Source organism: Borostomias antarcticus, assembly GCF_949987555.1.
Source record: "Borostomias antarcticus genome assembly, chromosome: 8".
Taxonomy (NCBI): Eukaryota; Metazoa; Chordata; class Actinopteri; order Stomiiformes; family Stomiidae; genus Borostomias; species Borostomias antarcticus.
The window spans coordinates 19674216-19696255 of record NC_140241.1 but is presented as its reverse complement, the minus strand read 5'-3'; the positions used below and the strand labels follow the sequence as shown (position 1 = coordinate 19696255).

General features: G+C 44.8%; 1 protein-coding gene across 2 annotated transcripts in view; it reads left to right on the top strand.

Annotated features, from left to right (window-relative positions):
• traf2b (Tnf receptor-associated factor 2b) overlaps positions 1-22040 on the top strand; it is a 30583-nt gene that overhangs the window by 3746 nt on the left and 4797 nt on the right. For both annotated transcript variants that reach the window (XM_084441577.1, XM_084441576.1), the window contains exons 2-11: positions 1100-1310; positions 2990-3068; positions 3529-3633; positions 8442-8603; positions 10959-11033; positions 11419-11493; positions 12841-13083; positions 18118-18243; positions 20379-20556; positions 21843-21991. In XM_084441577.1, the coding sequence (XP_084297703.1) occupies positions 1129-1310; positions 2990-3068; positions 3529-3633; positions 8442-8603; positions 10959-11033; positions 11419-11493; positions 12841-13083; positions 18118-18243; positions 20379-20556; positions 21843-21991 (1374 nt within the window). In that variant the 5' untranslated portion in view covers positions 1100-1128. The remainder of the gene's footprint in view (positions 1-1099; positions 1311-2989; positions 3069-3528; positions 3634-8441; positions 8604-10958; positions 11034-11418; positions 11494-12840; positions 13084-18117; positions 18244-20378; positions 20557-21842; positions 21992-22040) is intronic.

Genomic DNA, 22040 nt, shown 5'->3' with positions numbered 1-22040 from the left:
ATACACACTATTGTAATTAAGCTCAGTTTAGCAAGCTTATATGAAATTACAAAATTAACTGTTGCAAGCAACTTGAAATGTGAAGTTTCAGCAGCGCATTATTGTGTAATACCGTAAACGTAATACCGTAAACACAGGGAATGTCACGGTTCTAATACCGTGGACATTTTATACCGCGGTTCACGGTTTTACGGTATACCGTCTCATCCCTAGTTGTGTGTGAGAGTGTGGGTGCATGCATGGAGGTTAAATGTGTTACTCCATAGTGAGCATACTTTCTTGTGTATGTGTGTGTATGTGTGAGAGAGATATGTTAACAATGTGTGTGTGTATATGTGTGAGAGAGATATATTAAAAATGTGTGTGTGGTGGCAGGGCTGAAAATTAACACCCGCCACCCGCCAATGGCAGGTAAAATTTTCATTTGGCAACTAAATTTCGGAGGCTATCTGCCATGCTGGCGAGTAAATGTTTGTACCAATAGAGTCATGTAATAAATTGTGCGTGCGATGTCGCCACATCCATGCCATAGACCGGCATTCTATTTGTTGTGTGTTGCATTTAAATAGCTCCCCCTCTGCACCAAATGAAGTTTTCAGTCACATGACTGTTGCAGAGCCTCGCGCACTAGGAGAGACTGGTGACGCGAGGCTACTCACGCACAGAAAATCAATCCCATTTACCTCAGAGGATGCGCGCTACTACAGTCAACACCTCTGGTGTCTTTGTAGCATTTGGCCTCTTCCTTAAGCATGTATTCAACATAATACTATTATCTGAATGAAAAGTACTGAAACAGATGTATAATGTGACAAAAAAGGCAATTTATTATTTTGGCCAGTAAAAAACATACTTGGCTGGTGGATTGTTTCATCTACCAGCCCCCTTGGCAGGTGAGCCAAAAAGTTAATTTTCAGTCCTGTGTGGTGGTGTGGGAGAGTGTGTGTGCATGCAGAGAGGTGTGCAGCTGCAGCATGTCCTGTTTATAGTCTTGTTGATGCTATAGCTTGAAGGAGCTTGTAGGAGTGGGTGGAGATGTGTGATTGGTTGATGTGTGATTGGTTGATTTTGCTCACAACCTTGCTTTTTTTTCTTCCAGCATTGTGCAGCAGACGTAGATGTGGAGGTATGGCCCGTATCTCCCTGGACCCCTCCCTGGACCAGTCCCTGCCTGGGATACCTCTGAGTGTGTTAACGGTGCCCATGGAAAACAAATACCGATGTCAGCAGTGTCTCCAGGTCCTCAGGAAGCCCGTTCAGGCGCAGTGTGGACATCGCTTCTGTGTCTACTGTTTCAAATTACTCACCAGGTAGACTGGACCCTCAGGACAACCCCCAAAAGCAGTGCTTTCCTTTCCTTTGCACTCCCCTAATCCTCTCACCATCGCTCCCTGGGCACGCTCATGCTCACCGGCTGCAGGGTGTCGTAGGTGTAGCTGTGGCTTGTCAGCATTTCCCCTGACGTGGTTGTGTTGCAGCTTGACTTCAACTCCCACAAGCTTCTCACCAGCACTTACCTGGGCTGAGTCACCACACCAATCATCTATCTTCACGGGGGGAAAAAAACCTGCAATCAATCCTTCCACTGAATTTGATTACAAGAATTTGCTCTTGCTGAATCATCATGTCCTTTCACCTATAGTCTCTCTCTGTGTCTCTGGCTTTAACTGTGATCATTGATGTATTGATAACCTAGTTGTAATACATTGATTAATGGTTTTTTGTTTTCAATCACTTAAATTCTTTCTAAAATTCACCTTCACTTTAAAGCCCCATTATGTAGTGGTCCAGTTTTATGCACTTTAGCGGCCCCTAAAGGCCCCTAAAGGCCACTAACTTACAACCATAGTACCATTGTGGTAAAACGCTGAGAGACGCCTGTTAAAACCTCTCACGTGCATTTGTTGACAACTGACAAGCTGAAAAACTAGTCTGCCGTCAAATTTGAAGAGGAGAGCTAAAGGTGAAGCAGAATGTTCATGTGAGAGAAAACCGCGGCCTGCGGTCAAAAGTTACATAGTGCAAATACAGGCCACCATACCCCTCTGTGGGAATGGAAAAGGTGCTGTTCTCGCTATAATAATCCAGCACACCAATAGATCGACTTTGAAACTGATATTTTAAGATGAAATTAACAACATAGTGGGGCTTTAAGGATATACTTTTTAACAGCAATCTGAAACGTATTATTATATTTAGCTAGTTTTTGTACTGGCTATGAAATAGTTTACTTTGCACAATGTTAAAATGGAATTACACAGAGTTGTTAATTCTGACAAAATGTCCAAATATATGTCGAAATGTAGAACGTCCAGGAATGCATCATGATTTGTAATACGTTCTTAGTCATTTCCTGGATGGGGCAGTTTCTGTGGTAGTTGGAACTGTCATAATCGATATGAGTTTCATTTTACACAAACTGCAACCCCACCTAGTGGTCAGGAAGGCGTGTTTTTGGCAGGAAAACCAAATGCATACGTTGTTTCGTGTGTAGCAGGCTTGCACAACTATTCACACACTGAGATGCTGCATCATACCTCAAGCATTCAGAGCATGCAGCCTGTTCTACAAACCCTTATTTGGTTTCCTCTATTCTACTGGATTTCCTGCCTCCCCCACTTTCACAACTAGAATTGTTGACTGCTGCATCTTTTTGTTGCATTGCCCACTGCTCAATCGTCTGAATGCCTTACCAAATACTAGCATCATTGTGTGCTCATCCTCATGTAAAAGTCTTTACGTTGAATACCTTTTTAATCCTTTTCTATGATCTCTCCAGTGTTTACTTACATTTTGTCAACCTGGACCACACCCAGTAGATGTCCATGATCCCATTACATTATGTATCTCTATAGCCCAACCCTGATCCATGGCGATAATGAGAGGTTCCAGTGTAGAGGATCAGGTGAGGTTAACGGTGTACTGTAGGTGTCCCCTAGCCAGGAGGTGGTGTTCTGTGAATTAACCCGAGCGGTCTCTCCACCCCCAGCGCCGGGCCCAAGCCCTGTGAGGCGTGCCGTCAGGAGGAGATATACGAGGAGCCTCAGTCCATTCTTAACAGCAGTGAGGTAAGACGCTGAGGCATAGTCCTCAGACCCGTATCAGATGTTGAGTGATGAACTGTGTGGCCCCCGGGTGGGCTGGGATGCCACACCAGATATTCCAAGTTCGCTCATTCATTCAATTTCATTCAGTTCGTGCCATATGAGACATTCCACGTTCATATTTGGGAACTGGTGGAAAATCCCGTCCTCCCAGGAAACGGGCCAGATGTTCAGTATAGAGGTTAATGACCCGGGTCCAAACCACATCAACCCCCCCACTGCTTCTGTTCAGACTCATAGCCCACTCATACCCCCCCACTGCGTCTGTTTAGACTCATAGCCCACTCATACCCCCCTACTGCGTCTGTTTAGACTCATAGCCCACTCATACCCCCCCACTCATACTCCCCCACTCACCGCACCGTGACTCAAGTTCAGCTGAGAGCCCACGAGCCCACATGTCTCCCCCCCCCTGCTCTCCCAGGCTTTCCCAGACAACGCAGCCGGACGAGAGATTGCCAGCCTGCCTGCCAAGTGTCTCAATGAATGCTCGGGCTGCTTGTGGACCGGCAATATCAAAGAATATGAGGTACAGTATGCAGAAACTTTGATCTATTTTGGTTGGACTGTGCATTGAGCAGCACATTGGTTTGTGGAAATGACTGCTACGTCTACTACTGTGAAAAAACATTCACACTCTTCCCTTGAGTGTCTTTGGCGCCCTTTGAGTTGATACTGTGTTGTTATTGGGTGATTCAAGTACACTCCTTTCCTGATTGGCCATAGTTTCTGTCTGTCTTCATAGCTGTGAACCAATAAAGCTCCATGTAGGGAAACATGACACCCATGTGGTTGGAAAGTCCCAACCACTCTGGAAAGTACCAACAGTTTCATGATCTGTGTTCATTTACCAAGCTAACTAAGAGCTTTGTGCATACTAGAAAATACCGAATAAAGATATTGATAGTGCTTAGTCTTGACTTGTTTGAATTAGACTGCTTTACTAGTCTGTGTTTTTTTGTCTGTGAATCTTTAGAGACAGTCAGTCAGTGTTAGAGAGAGAGAAGCAGGAAGAGGGAAGAGGTCAGATCATTTCCTGCACACAGAGCTCTCTTGTTTAGCGTGCCATGTCAGGCCTTTTCGTTTTCTATCACAAAATCTCCAGTTAAACACGCTCTGCTAGCGTTGGGCTTTTTTGTCCTTTCACACGGTGATAAGCGACTGTATGATTGAGCTGTGTATTGCGGGATTTTTTCTGATGTGTTTGCTTTTATCTTTCTGTCAGAAGTGGAAAGTGGTGTAGGCCTGTTTACTGGTAGCTAGCGAGCTGTAGAGCACATTAGACAGCTCACACGGGCAGCTGACAGAAAGAGATGTGGTTTCATTGTTTTACGAGACGTGTAAATGTCAAGCTGACCTGGGATAGTTTATGTAGATGTGATCAACCTTTGCCGTTTCTGTTGTGTGGGTGAGCTTTGACCTTTCATATTCCATGTGTAGGACTGGGTCTCCACCTTCATTTCAAACTCATATAAGTATTGTGTGGCGTAGCTGAACACACAGGCGTCGGCCTAGCGGCGTTCCGTCTATTCATGGACTTTCCACGTCAGTAAAATGACATTAGCAGAGGGAGAGTCGCTGTCTAAACCGCTTGGGTGTGGGTTTGGGACGATCTACAGAGCAAATAAGTGTGGGTTGGAGAATGAATCATAGACAAGAACACCTAGTTTACGCCTGTCTGGTTAGCGGCAACAAAAGGAGCAACATGCTAACTCACCGGTCTCGCCAGCTCTGCTGCGTCTCTCCCACGGCGGTCTCTTTACTCTGAGTCTCAAGTCAGGAGAATCTCCGGAGGGCGTGATAATCCCACCCACTATTCCACCCTCCCCAGGGGCGCTGCCCTCGACCGCCTACCTATCAGTTTTCAATAGCACAATCGGTTATCTACAGTATAGCAGTAGATAATTACTTCAGCTCAATACACATTTATTTTGCCATAGCATTTCAAACCTAACTGAAGACTGTTGTTTTAAGAAGTGTGCTGCTCCCTCCTTTAATATCACTGTTGGATGCGTTCATGTACAGTTTTCCTTTATTCCTTCATTTCCCTCAGGCATCGTTAAGTACACCTACTTCTCCAGATTAACACGTGACAGGAAGTGTTCCCCTTTGTGTGGTTTTTAACCACATTGCCAGTCGTTGGATATTGAGCTGTTGAGCAGTTCGCCCTCCCCTTTCTCTGTGGTTGGACAGTAGAACATGCTTGTGTCTCTGCATGTTCTTGAGACATTTTGAATCGATTGATATTGTATTGATATATACTAGTTGTGCAACAGCAGCCTTAAAATCTCAAGCTATAGCATGTCACATATATATACTAGATAGGGTCTCATGCTATAGCATGTCACATATAGCATGCTGCCTGGTACAGTCTGTGAGGTTAACACCTTCATTAGGTTTACGGCTTAGAATTGAACTTTGCTTATCCTTATCCTAACTCTGTGTTGTTGCGAAAGGCAGTTGCTTCAACATGGTAGTTAACTGAAGCATAACAACCTGCTTGGTATGAGGAGTTCCCGTTTAGGACAGGACAGGTCATGTTTCACTGGTTAAGCAGGGCGTTATGCAAACTCTACAGCATGCTGCAGCTCATTTAACATTCTGAATAAATTGTCAGGCAAGGCAAGGCAAGGCAAGTTTATTTGTAGAGCACATTTCAGCAACAAGGCAATTCAAAGTGCTTTACATGAGACATTAAAAGCATCAAGACAAAGTGCAACATATAAAAGGTCATAAAACAAAATGCAAAAAAGGACATTTCAGGACATGTCAGGTTTACAATATTTGGTCTTTCCACTGGATTATTACTGTAACTCCACCCAGGACGAAGTGCAGTGTTTTCGGTGCTATAACTCACAAGTGAATCTCCTTTCTAAACAAGTGACTAAGAGCATAATCTAACGCTAAAGCCAAAGTGCATTGCAAAGTATAAATACTATATGTGTTTTAAGGTGTAGGATCCTGGTAGTACTTCTTGAAGAGGTGAGTTTTGAGCCTGCGGTGAAAGTCTGCCGTCCTGACGTCAGTGACGGGGCAACCAGTCGCCCTGAGGTAGAAGAGCGTGTCGGTCGGGAGGGGTGTAGGGCTCAACCATGGCCTGGAGGTAGGAGGGAGCTGGTCCTTTCATTGCCCTGTAGCACCAATGTTTTAAACTGGATTGGAGCAGCTTTAGGAAGCCAGTGTAGAGAACGGAGAAGGGAGGTTGTGTGGGAGAACGTGAGGTGGCCTTCTGGCTGGGAGCTCAGCCCTTGAAAACATTTAAAGACCAAAACATAAAATAAAAAAACAAAGGAAAGGTGGCACTCAAAAATAATATCAACTTGAATGTCAACTCTTTTACTATGGTTCAAGTAAGTGCGCAGTGGTAAAGCATTCCATTATTCCTCCATAGCCCAACAGGCCTTGCTAAGTGAACACTTTCTTCATGGAGGTTAAAACCACTTAGCAAGTTGAAAGGCTGCGAGCACAGGAAGAGTAGCCTAGGTCGCTGAACGAGAACTTGTATAATAGAACTGATATAATAGCTGTGCACCATGCATGTGTGATATTAGATTGCCTTAGTCATTGTTCCTCTTCCCTAGTCTAGGAGGAGGTTATAATTTGAACTGCAGCTGCTAACTGCCATCTGCTTATCTTCTCTGTGTGGGTGCAAGACTGTTGCAACAGGCTGTTTCAATAACAGCTGTTAACTGAGGCAGTTCAACCTGCTTGGTACAATGAGCTACCATTTAGTAGAGGTTTTGTTGAACAGGGCTGTATGCCAAGGCAGTATTTAAAGTGACACAGTATGTTACACAAGATAGATTGTGAGATTTACAATACATGGACTTTGGCCTTGATTACTTAAAGCAGCCATGAGGAGTTTCTCAGTTTTTGTAGATTTTAGCAGTAGGCTACCATGTGGACACAAGCATTTCCCATGAGCACCACTTCTTCTTGTCTTAATTATATCTTGCCTAGCGCAGCATGTGTTTTGGAAGCCAGCAAAATACCCTACTTGTCAGGAAACTAGATGAGGTAAATAAATCATTTCATCCTTTCTGGACGACGCGACCAGAAATATATATATATATATATATATATATATATATATATATATATATATATATATATATATATAATAAAACAGCCAATCTTCTCACAGATGGCCACATTTGCTAATGTAGGTAATGTGCAGGCGGCAGTATTAAAATGAGACGGTTTTATAAGCAGTCAAAAAGTCCTTGTAGTGGGTTTAAAGCTATAATATGTAGTATTTTAAGCATTTCATTATTTCTAGATTGCTATGATAGATCTGGAGGGATCGGTTAATGAGGACTTCCTTGAAAACCACTTCTGAGTAGACTGCTGTTTTAGCCTGGGTCCAGACTGTTTTAGCCTGCTTCCAGACTGTTTTAGCCTGGGTCCAGACGTTCGAACCGCCCACTCCTAAGACTGACGCTGCATCCACGTGCTCCTCGGATGGTCCAGTTTCCCGAGCTTCATTTCATTTCATTTCAAACCTTTATTTCAACTCGTTAGACACTGAGGTTTCCCTGATTTGCGGTGTCGACGAGCTAACACAATCATACACAATCATAAACAAACAATAATAAAGAACAACAGATCAATGTACAGTGTTACAGATAGAATCATTAAAAATAATTGCAGGATGAAGTGTAAAGGCTAAGGGCCATAGATTTAAATTCTGTCATAGTAGGAAGCACCTCAAGCTTTAAAGTCTGTTGGAGGGCGTTCCACGTACAGGGAGAGTCGTAAGCAAAGGCAAAGAGCTGGTGTGCTCATGAGCTTTTAAGTCGGAATATGGGAACAGCAGGGATGCTATAAAGAAGATCATGTATTTTATTGCCGTTTAAACAACCCGCTGGTTGCTGTTTCTAGTTTGTGTTGCAATAAAGAGCAAATGATTCCCTGAAGCATAAAGATATTGCTTTACCTGACTTGTTGAGTAACTTTAACTAATCTAGATCACTCAACATAGACGGCAACTAACGGTGACAACCTAATACCATGGCTTACCTTACAAATGACGTGAGCCAAAAATAAAGTTTATTATCACCACAACTAAACATTTTAACCTACTTCCGTCCTCTACTTCCTGCCTATGATGTCACAAGTCGGCAAGTCGTGTACCAAGTTTATTTGTATAGCAAATTTCAGCAACAAGTGCAAGTGCTTTACATGAGACATTAAAATGTGTGATGATTAAAGCCGTTTTTCATCAAATATTCTTTTCAGGGACGTGCATTACATTGACAGTCTATTCTCTTCGACTGATGTTTGAAAAGTGCACAGATGGTACTGAAATGCTAGCGTTGTCTTTGCTCCTGTTGGCAGTCTCAGCACGAGGGCCGGTGTGAGTTGGACCGCGTGGAGTGTGACGCCTGCCACGTCTCCATCCTGAAGGCAGACCGGGACAAACACAGCGAGAGGGAGTGTGAAGGAAGAACGCTGAACTGCAAGTACTGCAAGGCTGCCTTCAACTTCAAGGAAATCAAGGTGAGAGATCTTATCTGAGGAACATCATACTGATTGTGACTCAAGTAGATGACACAATAATTCATCATGCTTTTCCCCCTCACAATTCATAGGACTGTACAGTAGGACTCCACTTATCCGAACCCAACGGGACCGAAGGTCGTTCGTATCTCTGAAATGTCTGGATGACTGAAACTTATGTTAAAATGCACCAAATTCAATAAGTAATACTTGTTCCATATAGACTCATAATACACCGATAAATAACCTTAATTACTTGTGAAAATGCATCAAAATTGCAATCAAATAGCCAACTAAACTCATATAGCCTAGCCTATAATAGACCTACAGTAGCCTATAATAAAATAACCGAATTTCCAATTGAGTGCGTGCTTTGATCAAATACAGTACTTTATTCTCAAATGAGGCTTACGCTGCATGATAGGCTACTGTATTCGTAGAACAAAATGGTATAGCCTAAAAACAACCCAACATTAGAGCAAATTATAATCAATAAATAAATAAATTAAATGACAGACAAGTTGTCGTGTCTTAGGCTATTGTAGCCTAAAAGAAAGTCTCTAAAACAACCGATGTAGGCTAACGTGGCCTAGGCTGTAGGCTATTATTTAACAAATACAGTAGGTTTAGTAGGCTAATCTACATGCTCACAACACGTCTGTGTTCCTGAAGTCCATTAACTGGGAACGAAAAATTACTCGATGCTGCTTCAGGTTGCTGACGCGCTTTCTGGCTACCAAGGAATGCAGCTCTCGCGCAGCAGACTCGTTTGCGTTTTATGCTCGACATTAGAGTAACAAAGAAATGAAACGTGACAGTAGGCTACAGCCTACAGGCAACATGTAGGTCTACATATAGTTCTGTTTTTATTCACAGTAGGATACAGTACTGTAATGAAAATCCCACCAGTAACCAGATAGCAGGCAAAAACGCTTTCTCCCACAATGACTCATAATCAGAAAAGAGGATGTACACACACCGCGGAGTGCTTCACATAAAACATAGACATAATATTAACAAAAAGCAGGAAAATAAGATGGAAGATGAAACAAAATAAAAGATAAAGATAAGAAATCAAGTAAAATACTAGTAGTATAATAAGACACGCCGATAATTGAGTAGCTGAGGAAGATGCCAAACCTACGGTCGCAGAGTGTATTCGATGTCGGTGACCTCGTGACCCTCGACCCTCACGCCGACTCCCTGAAACGTTGATGTCTTTTCACTCATGTATAGGAATCTGCTCAGTGAAGATTCACCTCAGACTGCATCTGTTGGCTTCTACCCCGACTGTATCTGCCACATCGGTAGCGCTAGATCACTAGATATGAGGTAAAGATCTCAGATTTTCATGATTTCTCTACATCGCTGAGTCTCTACCAATATAACGCTATACACCAGTTGGCAGCTAGGGGGCACTGCTCTTCGGCCTCTATTGCTAGCTACTCACCTCCTATCACCACCTTTTGTGGCCTCTGGCTTGGTCGGCAGATTTCATCCTAAACGTTTCTCAAGTGCCTAAATGGGTTTTCGCTGTATTTGTAAAAGCAGACGTCCAATTCTTTAAAAAGGCTATACGTTTTCTCCGTGGTAAAAGGACATTGATCCAGCGGTCAAGATGCCATCCAACACCAGTAAGTCAGACCCAGGTTCTGGGAAATGAGGTCTATTAGCGTTAAAAGCTTTAAATGGATGAGATTTTTCTTTCTCATCCTAAGTGCGATAGAAGCAGTGCTGATGAGATGCTTACTATAGGATTACTAATCTACCAAGTCCTTACTATAGAATTACTAATCTACCATATCCTTACCATACTGTAGGATTACTAATCTACCAAGTCCTTACTATAGGATTACTAATCTACCAAGTCCTTACTTTAGGATAACTAATCTACCAAATCCTTATTATAGGATTACTAATCTACCAAGTCCTTACTATAGGATTACTAATCTACCAAGTCCTTACTTTAGGATTACTAATAGTCCTTACTATAGGATTACTAATCTACCAAGTCCTTACTATAGGATTACTAATCTACCAATTCCTTACTATAGTATTACTAATCTACCAAGTCCTTACTATAGGATTACTAATCTACCAAGTCCTTACTATAGGATTACTATTACTAATCTACCAAGTCCTTACTATAGGATTACTAATCTACCAAGTCCTTACTATAGGATTACTAATCTACCAAGTCCTCATTATAGGATTACTAATCTACCAAATCCTCATTATAGGATTACTAATCTACCAAGTCCTTACTATAGGATTACTAATCTACCAAGTCCGTACTCCCTGAGACACAGGCTGATGGTTTTTCCAGACTAACTCCCACTCTTTGCTTTATTTTAGGCTCACGATGAGGTCTGTGGCAAATTTCCCATGCAGTGCAAAGACTGTGGCAAGAAAAAGATTCCAAGAGAAAAGGTTTGTAGGCTCCCTTGCTGCAGCTGTCATTCTGTCCAAGGTCGTGGGTCATTTAATGTTGACGTTGGTTATCTTATCCGCCAGCCATGGCGCCAGTCAGAGGCCACGGCTGACATTTTCTACTTTCAACAAGGATACATAGCCTACAAAGCAGGAACAGATTGCTTCCTGTTTTAGTCAGTTATAGTAGACTTCTTGTAACACAATTAGTTTTAGGAGCAGTTACACTTTCTATTTGACTTGCAAGTTTAGAATGTTATTCCAGTGTCTCATTTGCTTCAGAATAAACACTTTCACTTTCCCTTGATGTCAGGGGTTCGAGGGGGGTCTTCCACTTAGCAATTAACTGTCCTAAACTTTCACTTTCATTTTACCCCGTCTGTAGTTCAGTGATCATGCCAGAATCTGTGCCAAGTCAAAGAGTGCATGTCCTTTCAACCAGCTGGGCTGTAAGGCAGGGGTAGGTATTCATTCTTATGTACTTTACATTTGTTTCACAGTTATCATCACCAGTCAGAACAACACACAACAAAAAAGAAATTGCAATTGATCCATCCTATTCTTTTTTTTTTTTTTTTTTATTAAACCTTTATTTTACCAGGGAGGTCCTATTGAGACAGAGGTCTCCTTTACAAAGGAGCCCTGGCCAAGACAGCCCAAACAGACAATTCAACAAACATTTAAAGCACATAAAAACACAGCAAAGCATTAGCACACACCTATTCTTAAAGGTGGGGTAGGTAGTTTGACGTCAACAAGGCCTCCGATTGGTCATCTTTTTCAAAAGAACCTGCCCCTCCCTCCTGTCGATCATGATGTAGTCCCTCCCTCCAAACATGACTGGTAGGTGTGGCGAGATAGAGACCCTGATTGGTCAAAACATTCGGGCGCGGTGCATTTTTTGAATCCAAAATACAGAGGCATCGGTAAACACAGAGATCCAAGTTTATTCTCAGAGCACTTCTGTTACTGATAGATGAAAGGATATTATGCCAATTTTACCAAATAAAGCCAAAAGCAAACTATCTATCCAACCTTTAACTAGATCATATATTATCATTGTGGTCTAATGGTAACAAAAGCACACACAAGTACATTGATCCCTTGACCAAATTAACTAGAGGTGTGGTAAACCTCATTTTCTTAGACTGTATAGTCATTGTGAGTCAGTACACTTGAATAGAGCCGAGTTTTACAAAAATACATCCCTGTCACAGTCTTGTGACAGACAAACATAGCAACTCAATGCAGTCGATAGTAACCTGGTGACAGCACTCAGACGTCATCCCATATGGGTGTGGCTCATGGCTATCATCCATGTGGAGACCTCTAGTGGTGAAAGGGTGAATATACTGTATACATGAACAGTCACCATTAAAGGGCAACAGACATGAAAAAACCACACCCAGAACCTTGACCACCCGCCCAGCACCAGACAGCTGCCACGTTGACTCTGTCCTCTAACTGTCTTCTGTCCCCTCTGTCCGTCCCCTCTGTCCTCTAACTGTCTTCTGTCCCCTCTGTCCTCTAACTGTCTTCTGTCCCCTCTGTCTGTCCCCTCTGTCTTCTGTCCCCTCTGTCCTCTAACTGTCTTCTGTCCCCTCTGTCTGTCCCCTCTGTCTCCTTTCCCCTCTGTCCTCTAATTGTCTTCTGTCCCCTCTGTCTGTCCCCTCTGTCCTCTAATTGTCTTCTGTCCCCTCTGTCTTCTGTCCCCTCTGTCCTCTAACTGTCTTCTGTCCCCTCTGTCTGTCCCCTCTGTCCTCTAACTGTCTTCTGTCCTCTCTGTCCGTCCCCTCTGCCGCCCCAGCTGGAGAACGGGAAGACGAGCAGCGACCACGAGCAGAGCAGCGTTGTGGAGCACCTGCGCCTCCTCCTGGCCATGATTCTGTCCCTGCACCAGCGCACCCCCCCCGAAACCAGCGGCCCGGGCGAGTGGCAGGAGGACTCTGGACTGGGTCTGTACCGCGCCCCCGACGACGGCGCCTCCGCCGAGTCCACGCCCGGGAGCAGGGCCGCCGCCTCCGGACCCACGGTCGGCCTGGAACAGAAGGTGGGTCTCACGGACTCTGAGGGTCTTTCTTACTGTCTGTGAGGGTCGAGACCCGGTTCCCCTCGGCTCCACGTCCGCGTCCATTAGCGTCGACCGTCGGCGTCTGTCAAAAATCAAGACGCGAACCTCTGCGGTTCTCTCAACGTCGGACGCAGGCGTCGAACGCAACGGCTGCATTGGAATAGAATATACTTTATTGTCCCCTCAGGGAAATTTGTCTTGGACTTGTTTCCTGCACAAATCAACTCTTTACATAGAAACAGAGGAGGACAACACATCACATGTCTCACATACATATACTACACACAACACGTTGGCCACAACATATTGCACATACAAAACACATTACACATATTACTCACAACACATTGTACATACACAACACATTGCACATACTGTACACAACACAACACATTGCACATACATAGACTATTGCACACAACCCACATTGCACTTGCCCCAGTGAGGAAAAAAAAAAAAAGAGAAGAAAAACACCTTGACTATTGCACAACTTCATTCCTTCATTTGGCCCCATTCAGCATTCTAACTGCGGTCGGCACAAATGAGTATTTGGAGCCGCTGTTATTAATCACAACGGGTTGATCTCCTCAGCGTCTGAGAGCTGATGGTTGACGCTGGCGCTAACCGACCCAGAGGAGCCAGGCCGCTAGGCTACAGGACCACGCTGTTGCAGACGTGACCACACCCTTAATATGTCTAGATCAGGCATTCCCAAACTGTGAGGCGGGCCTCCCCTTGGGGCCCCAAAGAAATTCAGGGGAGGCGCGGAGGGATGGTTAGAAGAAAAAAAAAAAGGAAAACATTTTTTAATTTTGAATTGTCTATGGTTTTTATGAATGAAACGTGATTCTAAAGGTCAGAAAATCGAAATAAATAATGGGAGAGATGTATATTAAATTTGTGGATAGTGCTGAGAGAGCCTCCCCCGCAGGCATGAATGTATTGTGCGAAAACATCATAACGTTAACTAGCAGCAGGTGCCACTGAGCTAACTTAGCTGTGTAACGATATGGGCTAGCTAATGCTGCCTTGCAAAATGGAGGGGAGGCCCACATGGATGGAGTTTGGGAACCCATGGTCTAGGCTCCAGATCCAGTAACGCATGGTGTGGCTGTTGTCATGTGGTTAGCACTGTCGCCTCACAGCAAGAAGGTCCTGGGTTCGAATCCCGGTCGTTCCAGGTCCTTTCTGTGTGGAGTTTGCATGTTCTCCCCGTGCCTGCGTGGGTTCCCTCCGGGTACTCCGGCTTCCCCCATCATCATAAAGACATGCAACGTATGAATGTGAATGAATGTTGGTGGTGGTCGGAGGGGCCTTAGGCGCTGATTGGCAGCCACGCTTCTGTCAGTCTGCCCCAGGGCAGCTGTGGCTACAGATGTAGCTTACCACCACCGGTATGACTGTGTCTGAATGAATACTGGACTCTGTAAAGCGCTCTGGGTATCATGAAGGGTGCTATATAAATCCAACTTGATTGATTGATTGACCATTTTGTCCGAAGCGTGCCCAATACTCTGTCCTCAAACGCAGAAGAGGGAAGTTTTAGATAATTGATATTTTGTTAATTGTAGATGAAGCGATTTCATTTTAGTGTTATTTTATTTGAGTAATGCTTTTTTTCCCCCCATCTCTGTTTCACCCAACTTCAGGGAATTTTCGTTTTCACCCTTAGGGGGCGTTGTTTTGTTAAGACGAGAAATTTTTTATTTTTTATTTCATGAAATGGCCACAGAAATTCTAAGAGCAAAATCCAATTGGTGCGTGAACAGGTAAATTACCTTGATCACGACTGGGGACTGGGCGTGTTAAAGTAATTCTTACACTGCCCCTGATGCTACTGCAGAGCCTAGATCCCTGCTACTGTCCGATTCGGTAAATGGACAAGAGCTAGGTCCCCACTGACAAACTACATGGACTGACGAGCCCGACTGACTCTAACGACACTTAAACAGAGACTGACCAACGCAACCTGTTTAAGTTTTCCTGACTATGACTAACACCGTTTCCCCAAAGCAGGATCAGTCTCATGCCATGAAGAGGAGATGATAGAATGTGACTTGCAGTTAACGATGTTTCTGAGAATATCTCCAACAGACTGCTGATGACCATTCCTGATGAAAGAGGGGTTCCTGCATCACACCAAGCCTGGGGATTGGGTCCTGATCCGTGACCTGGGGCCGTACCAGATTCAACTCACCACGCAGACGGCTGCCAGAGTAGCTGAGAGAACTTCGTGGGTCCACGAGAGCCGTTGCCGGGGCATCCCAGACCAAGGAGCAGACGAGCAGCCTGGGAAGAAGTGGCCAGAAGACATGGAAGAGAAGTAGAAGTAGCGGGGTGAACCTACCCGCAGAAGATGGAGCAATCAGGACCATGGCATTCAGGCCTGTGTGGAATCACCCCCCTCCTAAAGAAACCATCTCTCGACCCCTCTGATGTCAGAAACTACAGACCGGTTTCCCTTCTATCCTTTCTATCCAAAACACTTGAACGTGCTATCCTTAACCAACTGTCTTCGTACCTCCACCAGAATGACCTCCTAGATCCCCACCAGTCCGAGTTCAAGGCTGCATCTCCTTGCAGTGACCGAGTCACTCCATGCTGCAAGAGCGAACTCTCTCTCCTCTGTCCTGATACTCCTAGACCTGTCAGCAGCATTTGATACGGTAGACCACCAGATCCTCCTCTCCACCCTCGAGGAGAAAGGCATCGCTGGCTCTGCACAATCCCTGTTTGCATCCTACCTGACGGGCCGCTCCTACCAGGTGACATGGAGAGGGTCGATGTCGGGACCGCGTAGTCTGACTACGGGGGTTCCACAAGGGTCTGTTCTGGGTCCTCTCCTGTTTTCCCTCTACACTACATCTCTGGGCTCTGTCATTCGCTCGCATGGCTTCTCCTGTCACTGCCATGCCGATGACACCCAACTGGTCCTGTCATTTCTCCCTTCTGATACACAAGTGGAGACACGCATAGCTGGGTGCTTGGCTGACATCTCGGAGTGGATGACGACACATCACCTCAAGCTCAATCTGGACAAGACTGAGCTGCTGTTCCTCCCGGGGAAGTGCTGCCCGCACCGGGACCTGGCCATCACCATTGAAGACACAGTGGTGACCCCGACTCGGACTGCGAGGAATCTGGGTGTGACCCTGGATGACCAACTGTCGTTTTCCGCACATGTCACATCCGTCACACGCTCCTGCAGATTTATGCTCTACAACATCAGGAGGATTCGCCTTTTCCTCACTGATGAAACGGCGCAGGTGCTCATCCAGGCCCTGGTCATCTCCCACCTGGACTACTGCAACTCCCTCCTCGCTGGGGCCCCAGTGTCAGCCATTAAACCCCTGGAACTTGTCCCCTGGTGTTCAACCACCCCAAGTTCTCCCACACAACTTCCCTCCTCCATTCCCTACACGGGCTCCCTGTAGCGGCTCGCATCCAGTTTAAAACTCTGGCGCTAACCTACAGGGCAATGAAAGGAACAGCCCCCTCCTACCTCCAGGCCACGGTCAAACCCTACACCCCCTCCCGACCGCTACGCTCTGCTACCTCGGGGCGACTGGTTGCCCCATCACTCCGTGGCCCCTGCGGTCGATCGACACGGTCACGGCTCTTCTCTGTCCTGGCCCCGCAGTGGTGGAATGAACTGCCCACTGATGTCAGGACAGCAGAGTCGCTGCCCATCTTTCGCCGCAGGCTCAAAACTCATCTCTTCAAGAAGTCCTACAACAATCCTCCCTCCTAAGCACTTATTGTATTGCACTGTACTTTAGATTGCTATTCTTGCACTTTGCCTTCAGCACTAGATTATGCTCTTGGTCACTTGTTTTAGAAAGAAGATGCACTTGTGAGTTCTGGCAAGTACTAGTACATTGGCTTTTCCTACGTTAAATGCAATTATTGTTAGTCACTTTGGATAAAAGTGTCTGCTAAATGACTGTAATGGAATGGAATGGAATGGAATAGAATAGCTGTCAAAGTAGCTGAGAGGATTTTGTGGGTCCATGCGAGCCATTGTCGGCGGGTCCAAGCAGCAGAGGACGGTCCATGCAGCCGATCTCAAAGGCAAAGCAGTGGGCCGCCACACTGTCCTCTCCTCTGATGAGCAATCGAAGAGTGACCTTGCCGGTCACCTCCTTCTCGTGGTCGTTGTTATGACAACGTGGACAAGCTCAACAGCAATGACTGCATCAAAACACACACACACGCACGCACTGGAACCAACATTGAACATTCAGACACGCAAACATGGAAGCTGCGATCCAGAAGAGGAGTCGCCTTGTTTTCCCCAATGGCATTCGATTGTTCACAACAGGAGTGAATGACCTTTGAAATTATCTTGAAGAAATATCATATTTGTTTTAGAAGAGTTACAATGGTTGAAACATGAGCTGATAAATGAGTTTGAAGGGTTATTTCTTTGGGTTTTTTCCTCTAAATTGACCAAGAGGTTTTTTCCCCTTTTCAGAACTTTGGCTGTTTTACACTGGTCACCATGTCATCTTTTTACCTTGTTTCTGTCAAACTTTGAATCAAGGATTTTTGGTCAATGGTTGTCTGCTTTTTAGACTAGTAATCATGTCATCTTTTTTACCTTGTTTCCTGTCATTGTTTCCTTGTTTCCTGTGATTTCTGAATCAAGACATCAAAAAACATGATTTGCATGTGGAGAGAAAATAATTGAATTTTTTGTTAAATGTTCCATAATAAAATTCTCAGGCCTTTTTACTCTGTATCCCTCGACCACTGTTGATGACGTCTGCCATTTAATATGACGTGTAAATTGGGTTAGCCAATCACATCCTGGAAGCGCCATACCTGTGTATTGCTTGAATATAAGGCCGCGCAAGACCAGACTGGGGCACTTCTCTTGGACTCACGTGCGTTGTCCTGAAGTCCTTGTATGTATGCTCAATAAACCAGACTTAACCTGTTTGAGCGAATCTTGGCAAATCCCTTTTGACTAGATCAGCTAAAAATCTTCTACACTGTGTTGTGTTCCTGCAGGTGAAGGCTCTGGAGAACATAGTGTGTGTGCTGAACAGAGAGGTGGAGAGAAGCTCGCTGTCCCTAGAGGCCGCGTCACGTCAACATCGCCTGGACCAGGACAAGATCGAGAATCTGGGCAACAAGGTACTGGTCACGCCCCCGTCTGGATTAGGCTCACCAAGCACACAGGCCTGGGCTGGAGGCAGAAGGCCAAAGAGCTGTGAGCACATCCAACCTGAATAGGCCAGATGCTGGATCTCAGAGTACATACGTGAGGAGAGATCCACACACTGATATCTCCTGGTTCACTTTATTGGAAAAAAGCAATGTTTCGACCCTTAGGTCTTCATCAGGCAACTTGGGCTGTAGGCCGGCCGTCTGTTTGTCACTGGTAGTCTGGCGTCGCCATGGTGATCAGGTCAGCTCACATTCTGCTCTCCACGGATCAGGCTGGACTCCTTTCCATCCACATCGATTTCTAGAAATTGCAATTGTAACTGGGCCAATCAGGTACTAGCTGCTGTTCTGTACCGCCCCACAGTGGGGATACGGCCACTGATTGGTTCCCGTAGTTGAGGCATGAAAATGAAATTACAGGCCACTGGCAAAACAGTAGTGTTGCTTGTCCCTAAGCAACAAGCGGTAGGTTAATGTTAGTAGAAGTGATGTTATTGCAGAAAAAGACTCAATAACAATTAAACATGAACAAGATGCATTAGTGGAGTTTCTCGGAGGAAAGGACATTTTCGCTGTTCTTCCAACTGGATTGGGCAAACGTTTTGTTACCCTGATTGGCTGAAGGAGTCTTTGGCTAGAAGTCAAGTGCAAACGTAATTATTATTATTATTTTTGCGAGGAGGTCGGGCTTCCAGGCTCACTGGGTCCTCTGCATTCTTCTACATTTGAAAATAGACAGCAGAAACCTTCGCCTGTAGCATTACAAAAGGTCAGAGTCACCTTTGATAGTTCAGTTACCTCCACCCCAGCGACAGAGCAGGGCAAGAGGTCATGTTTTCGGTGGCGTGTGTTCGTTCGTTCGTTTGTTTGTTTGTCAGGATTACGCAAAGAGACAAGTTTTCACGAAACTGGAAGGGTGGAGCATGGGTCAAATCGGGGTGGGTACAGGAGCCGATTCTTGGTTTGTTTGTTACGAGCAGGATTACGAGAAACTACCAGACAGATTTTCATGAGACTCGGTGGAGGGGTGCAGCATGGGCCAATTTCGAACCCATGCAATTTTGGCGCGTATCTGAATCACAGCCCCCCAAACATGGCCAGCCATTCACATCTGTTCAGTTTTTGGACTCTTGGAGCAAAAGATTCCCCCCATATAATAGAATAGAATAGAAAGTTTATTCCATGTGTAACAAGTACAGCAGCAGTTCAGCAGTCTAGCAGTATCATCCTCAACTACTCATCCCATTCATTGTCAATAGGGGGAATTGAAACGGCCCTATCTCAACATGGGAAGGTCACAGAGCCACGGAATGCCTTCATGGGCGGAGGTCTGTGCTCTCTGAGCTCCATCTATAGTCTGGAATGTTCTCTTTCCAGCCGTTCTGCATTCTTTTACAAACTGTTACACTTAGCCTCAAAAGAAAGCTTTATCTAGGATTAGATTCAAAAAGTGCGTCATCATGTAGAGTTGTTGAATGAAATTGGGCGTCTTGTCGATCTAGCGGTTAGTTAAATCAACCAAATGTCAAGAGGTGGACATGGTTGGATTCCTCTCAATCCTCAAAACACAGCATTGTATCCACTGTGGGTACAACCCTACATGCAGATGTAAAACTCCACTAACCAATCATATGACAGGGTTACCAGTGAGTAGGTCAGTTCTACAGCTCAACAGCTGACCTCTACATTTCAGTGATCACAGAGAGCTGAGAGGAGGGGACCTCTTGTCTCCTGCAATGAAGGCTTTAGAAGGGGTCATCAGGGCAAACAGACAGACAGCTGCCCTACTGTAAAACACACAGGACAGTGTGAAACAAAATCAATATTTCCTATGACAATGTCTTGATCAGAGAATAAACTAATTTTTGAATTACAACGTATAGGGGTCAAATTATCAAATCAAATCAAACTTTATTTATATAGCGCATTTCATACACAGAGGCAACACAATGCGCTTTACAGAGAAGAAAGGGGGGGTGGGCATAGGTCCCACCCCTACATATTCCAGAGGGAAGAAAAAAAAAAAAAAAAAGCTCCTACTGGATTTCATTGGGTGCGGGACAATGGAAGAGTGGCAGTGACAGGTTGTCCCTGGTGTCCAGGTGCGTCAGCTGGAGAGGACAGTGACCATGCGAGACCTGCAGCTGGCTGAGAGTGACCAGGTGCTGCGCGAGCTGCAGTTCTGCACCTACGACGGCGTCTTCGTCTGGAAGATCGGGGACTTCTCCCGTCGGCGCCAGGAAGCCGTGGGCGGACGCACGCCCGCCATGTTCTCACCAGGTCAGAGCGGAGCCGGTTACACCTAACCCTCATGTCCTTGTTTGACTGGATCGGGGATCCTCCCAACCTGCCTGCCAACAATGCCAAAATGGTTCAATTGTTCCAGCTATGTTGGGCTGTTTTCCAGGCTCAGGAAATGACTTTTGTACATTATTGGCTATTTTGTCCTTGGGAGTTTTGTAAAAACATCTAGTTGGGAAACGCCTCAAAAGAATATTTCCATATTTCCCTGCTCTAAAAACCCTGGGTTCACGGTCACATGCTTGAGTCATTATCTAAACATGGGATAGCAAGCATGATACTCATGTGAGGCCCTTGAGGCCTTCATCTGGTTTCACCCTGTACATAACTGTAATTCCATAAGCATGCGCTCGTGTTTTCCTCTGTTAGTCAAAGTATCGTACCGATGCTGGAGGCTGGGAGGAATAATTGTGTAAGCCATGCAGCATGTGATACTATATACAGCATACTGTAAGCTAACTGCAATTTCCAGAAATCTAAAGCCCTGATAAATTATATAGATGAACAATGAGGAACATAATATAAAGATGATAAAGAATACAGTTAATTTTTATTTCAGTGTCATGCCATCTCTGGCCCATCTCTCTTGGGATTACAAGACACCACATTTTTGTTTTACAGTGCATACTTCTTCTGGAATCGCTTAGACATGACGTGGAAAAAAACAAAACAAATAAAAATACAGTACAAAATAAAGAGTAAAAACAAAAATTACCCAAACAAACACTTTACTTGAAGAACTTATACAGAATTTATACAGAACTTTTTTTCTCTTTTCCCAGGCATTTTCCAACTACTTAGCTAGTTTATATATTGCATATATACTTGTATGCGAATAGCCAACTCAGTCTTTACGCATCATTCATACGTACTTATAAATGATCAAATCAAATGATTCGAATCGATTCATGAATCCCAAAATCGATCTTTTATTCAATGAATGAATGAATAAATTAAGGAATGAATAGTTCATCAATTCATTCAATTATTCATTCATTCATTCATTTTTGGAAATCAGTATAGATACTCAGCCCTAGTATTGATGTGTTGCATAACTTGGCAGTCATGTAATTAAGGTTACAGCTCAAAAAAACAGGTTTTAGTAACACTAACCGAATCGATATTGAATCGAATTGAATCGTGATAATCGATTCTGAACCTTGTGAATCTGAATCGAATCGATTCTTAAAAATTCGAATCAGTACCCAGCCCTATCCCTAAACCACTGTCGTACCTGACCTGGTTCCTCCTCTCCTCCTCCGCAGCGTTCTACTCCAGCAAGTACGGCTACAAGATGTGCCTGAGGCTCTACCTGAACGGCGACGGCACGGGGCGGGGCACGCACCTGTCGCTGTTCTTCGTGGTGATGAGGGGCAAGTGTGACGCTCTGCTCAAGTGGCCCTTCAGCCAGAAGGTGAGAGGGGACCCTTTTGCTTTCTAACGCTGTCGGGCTGAACAACGTA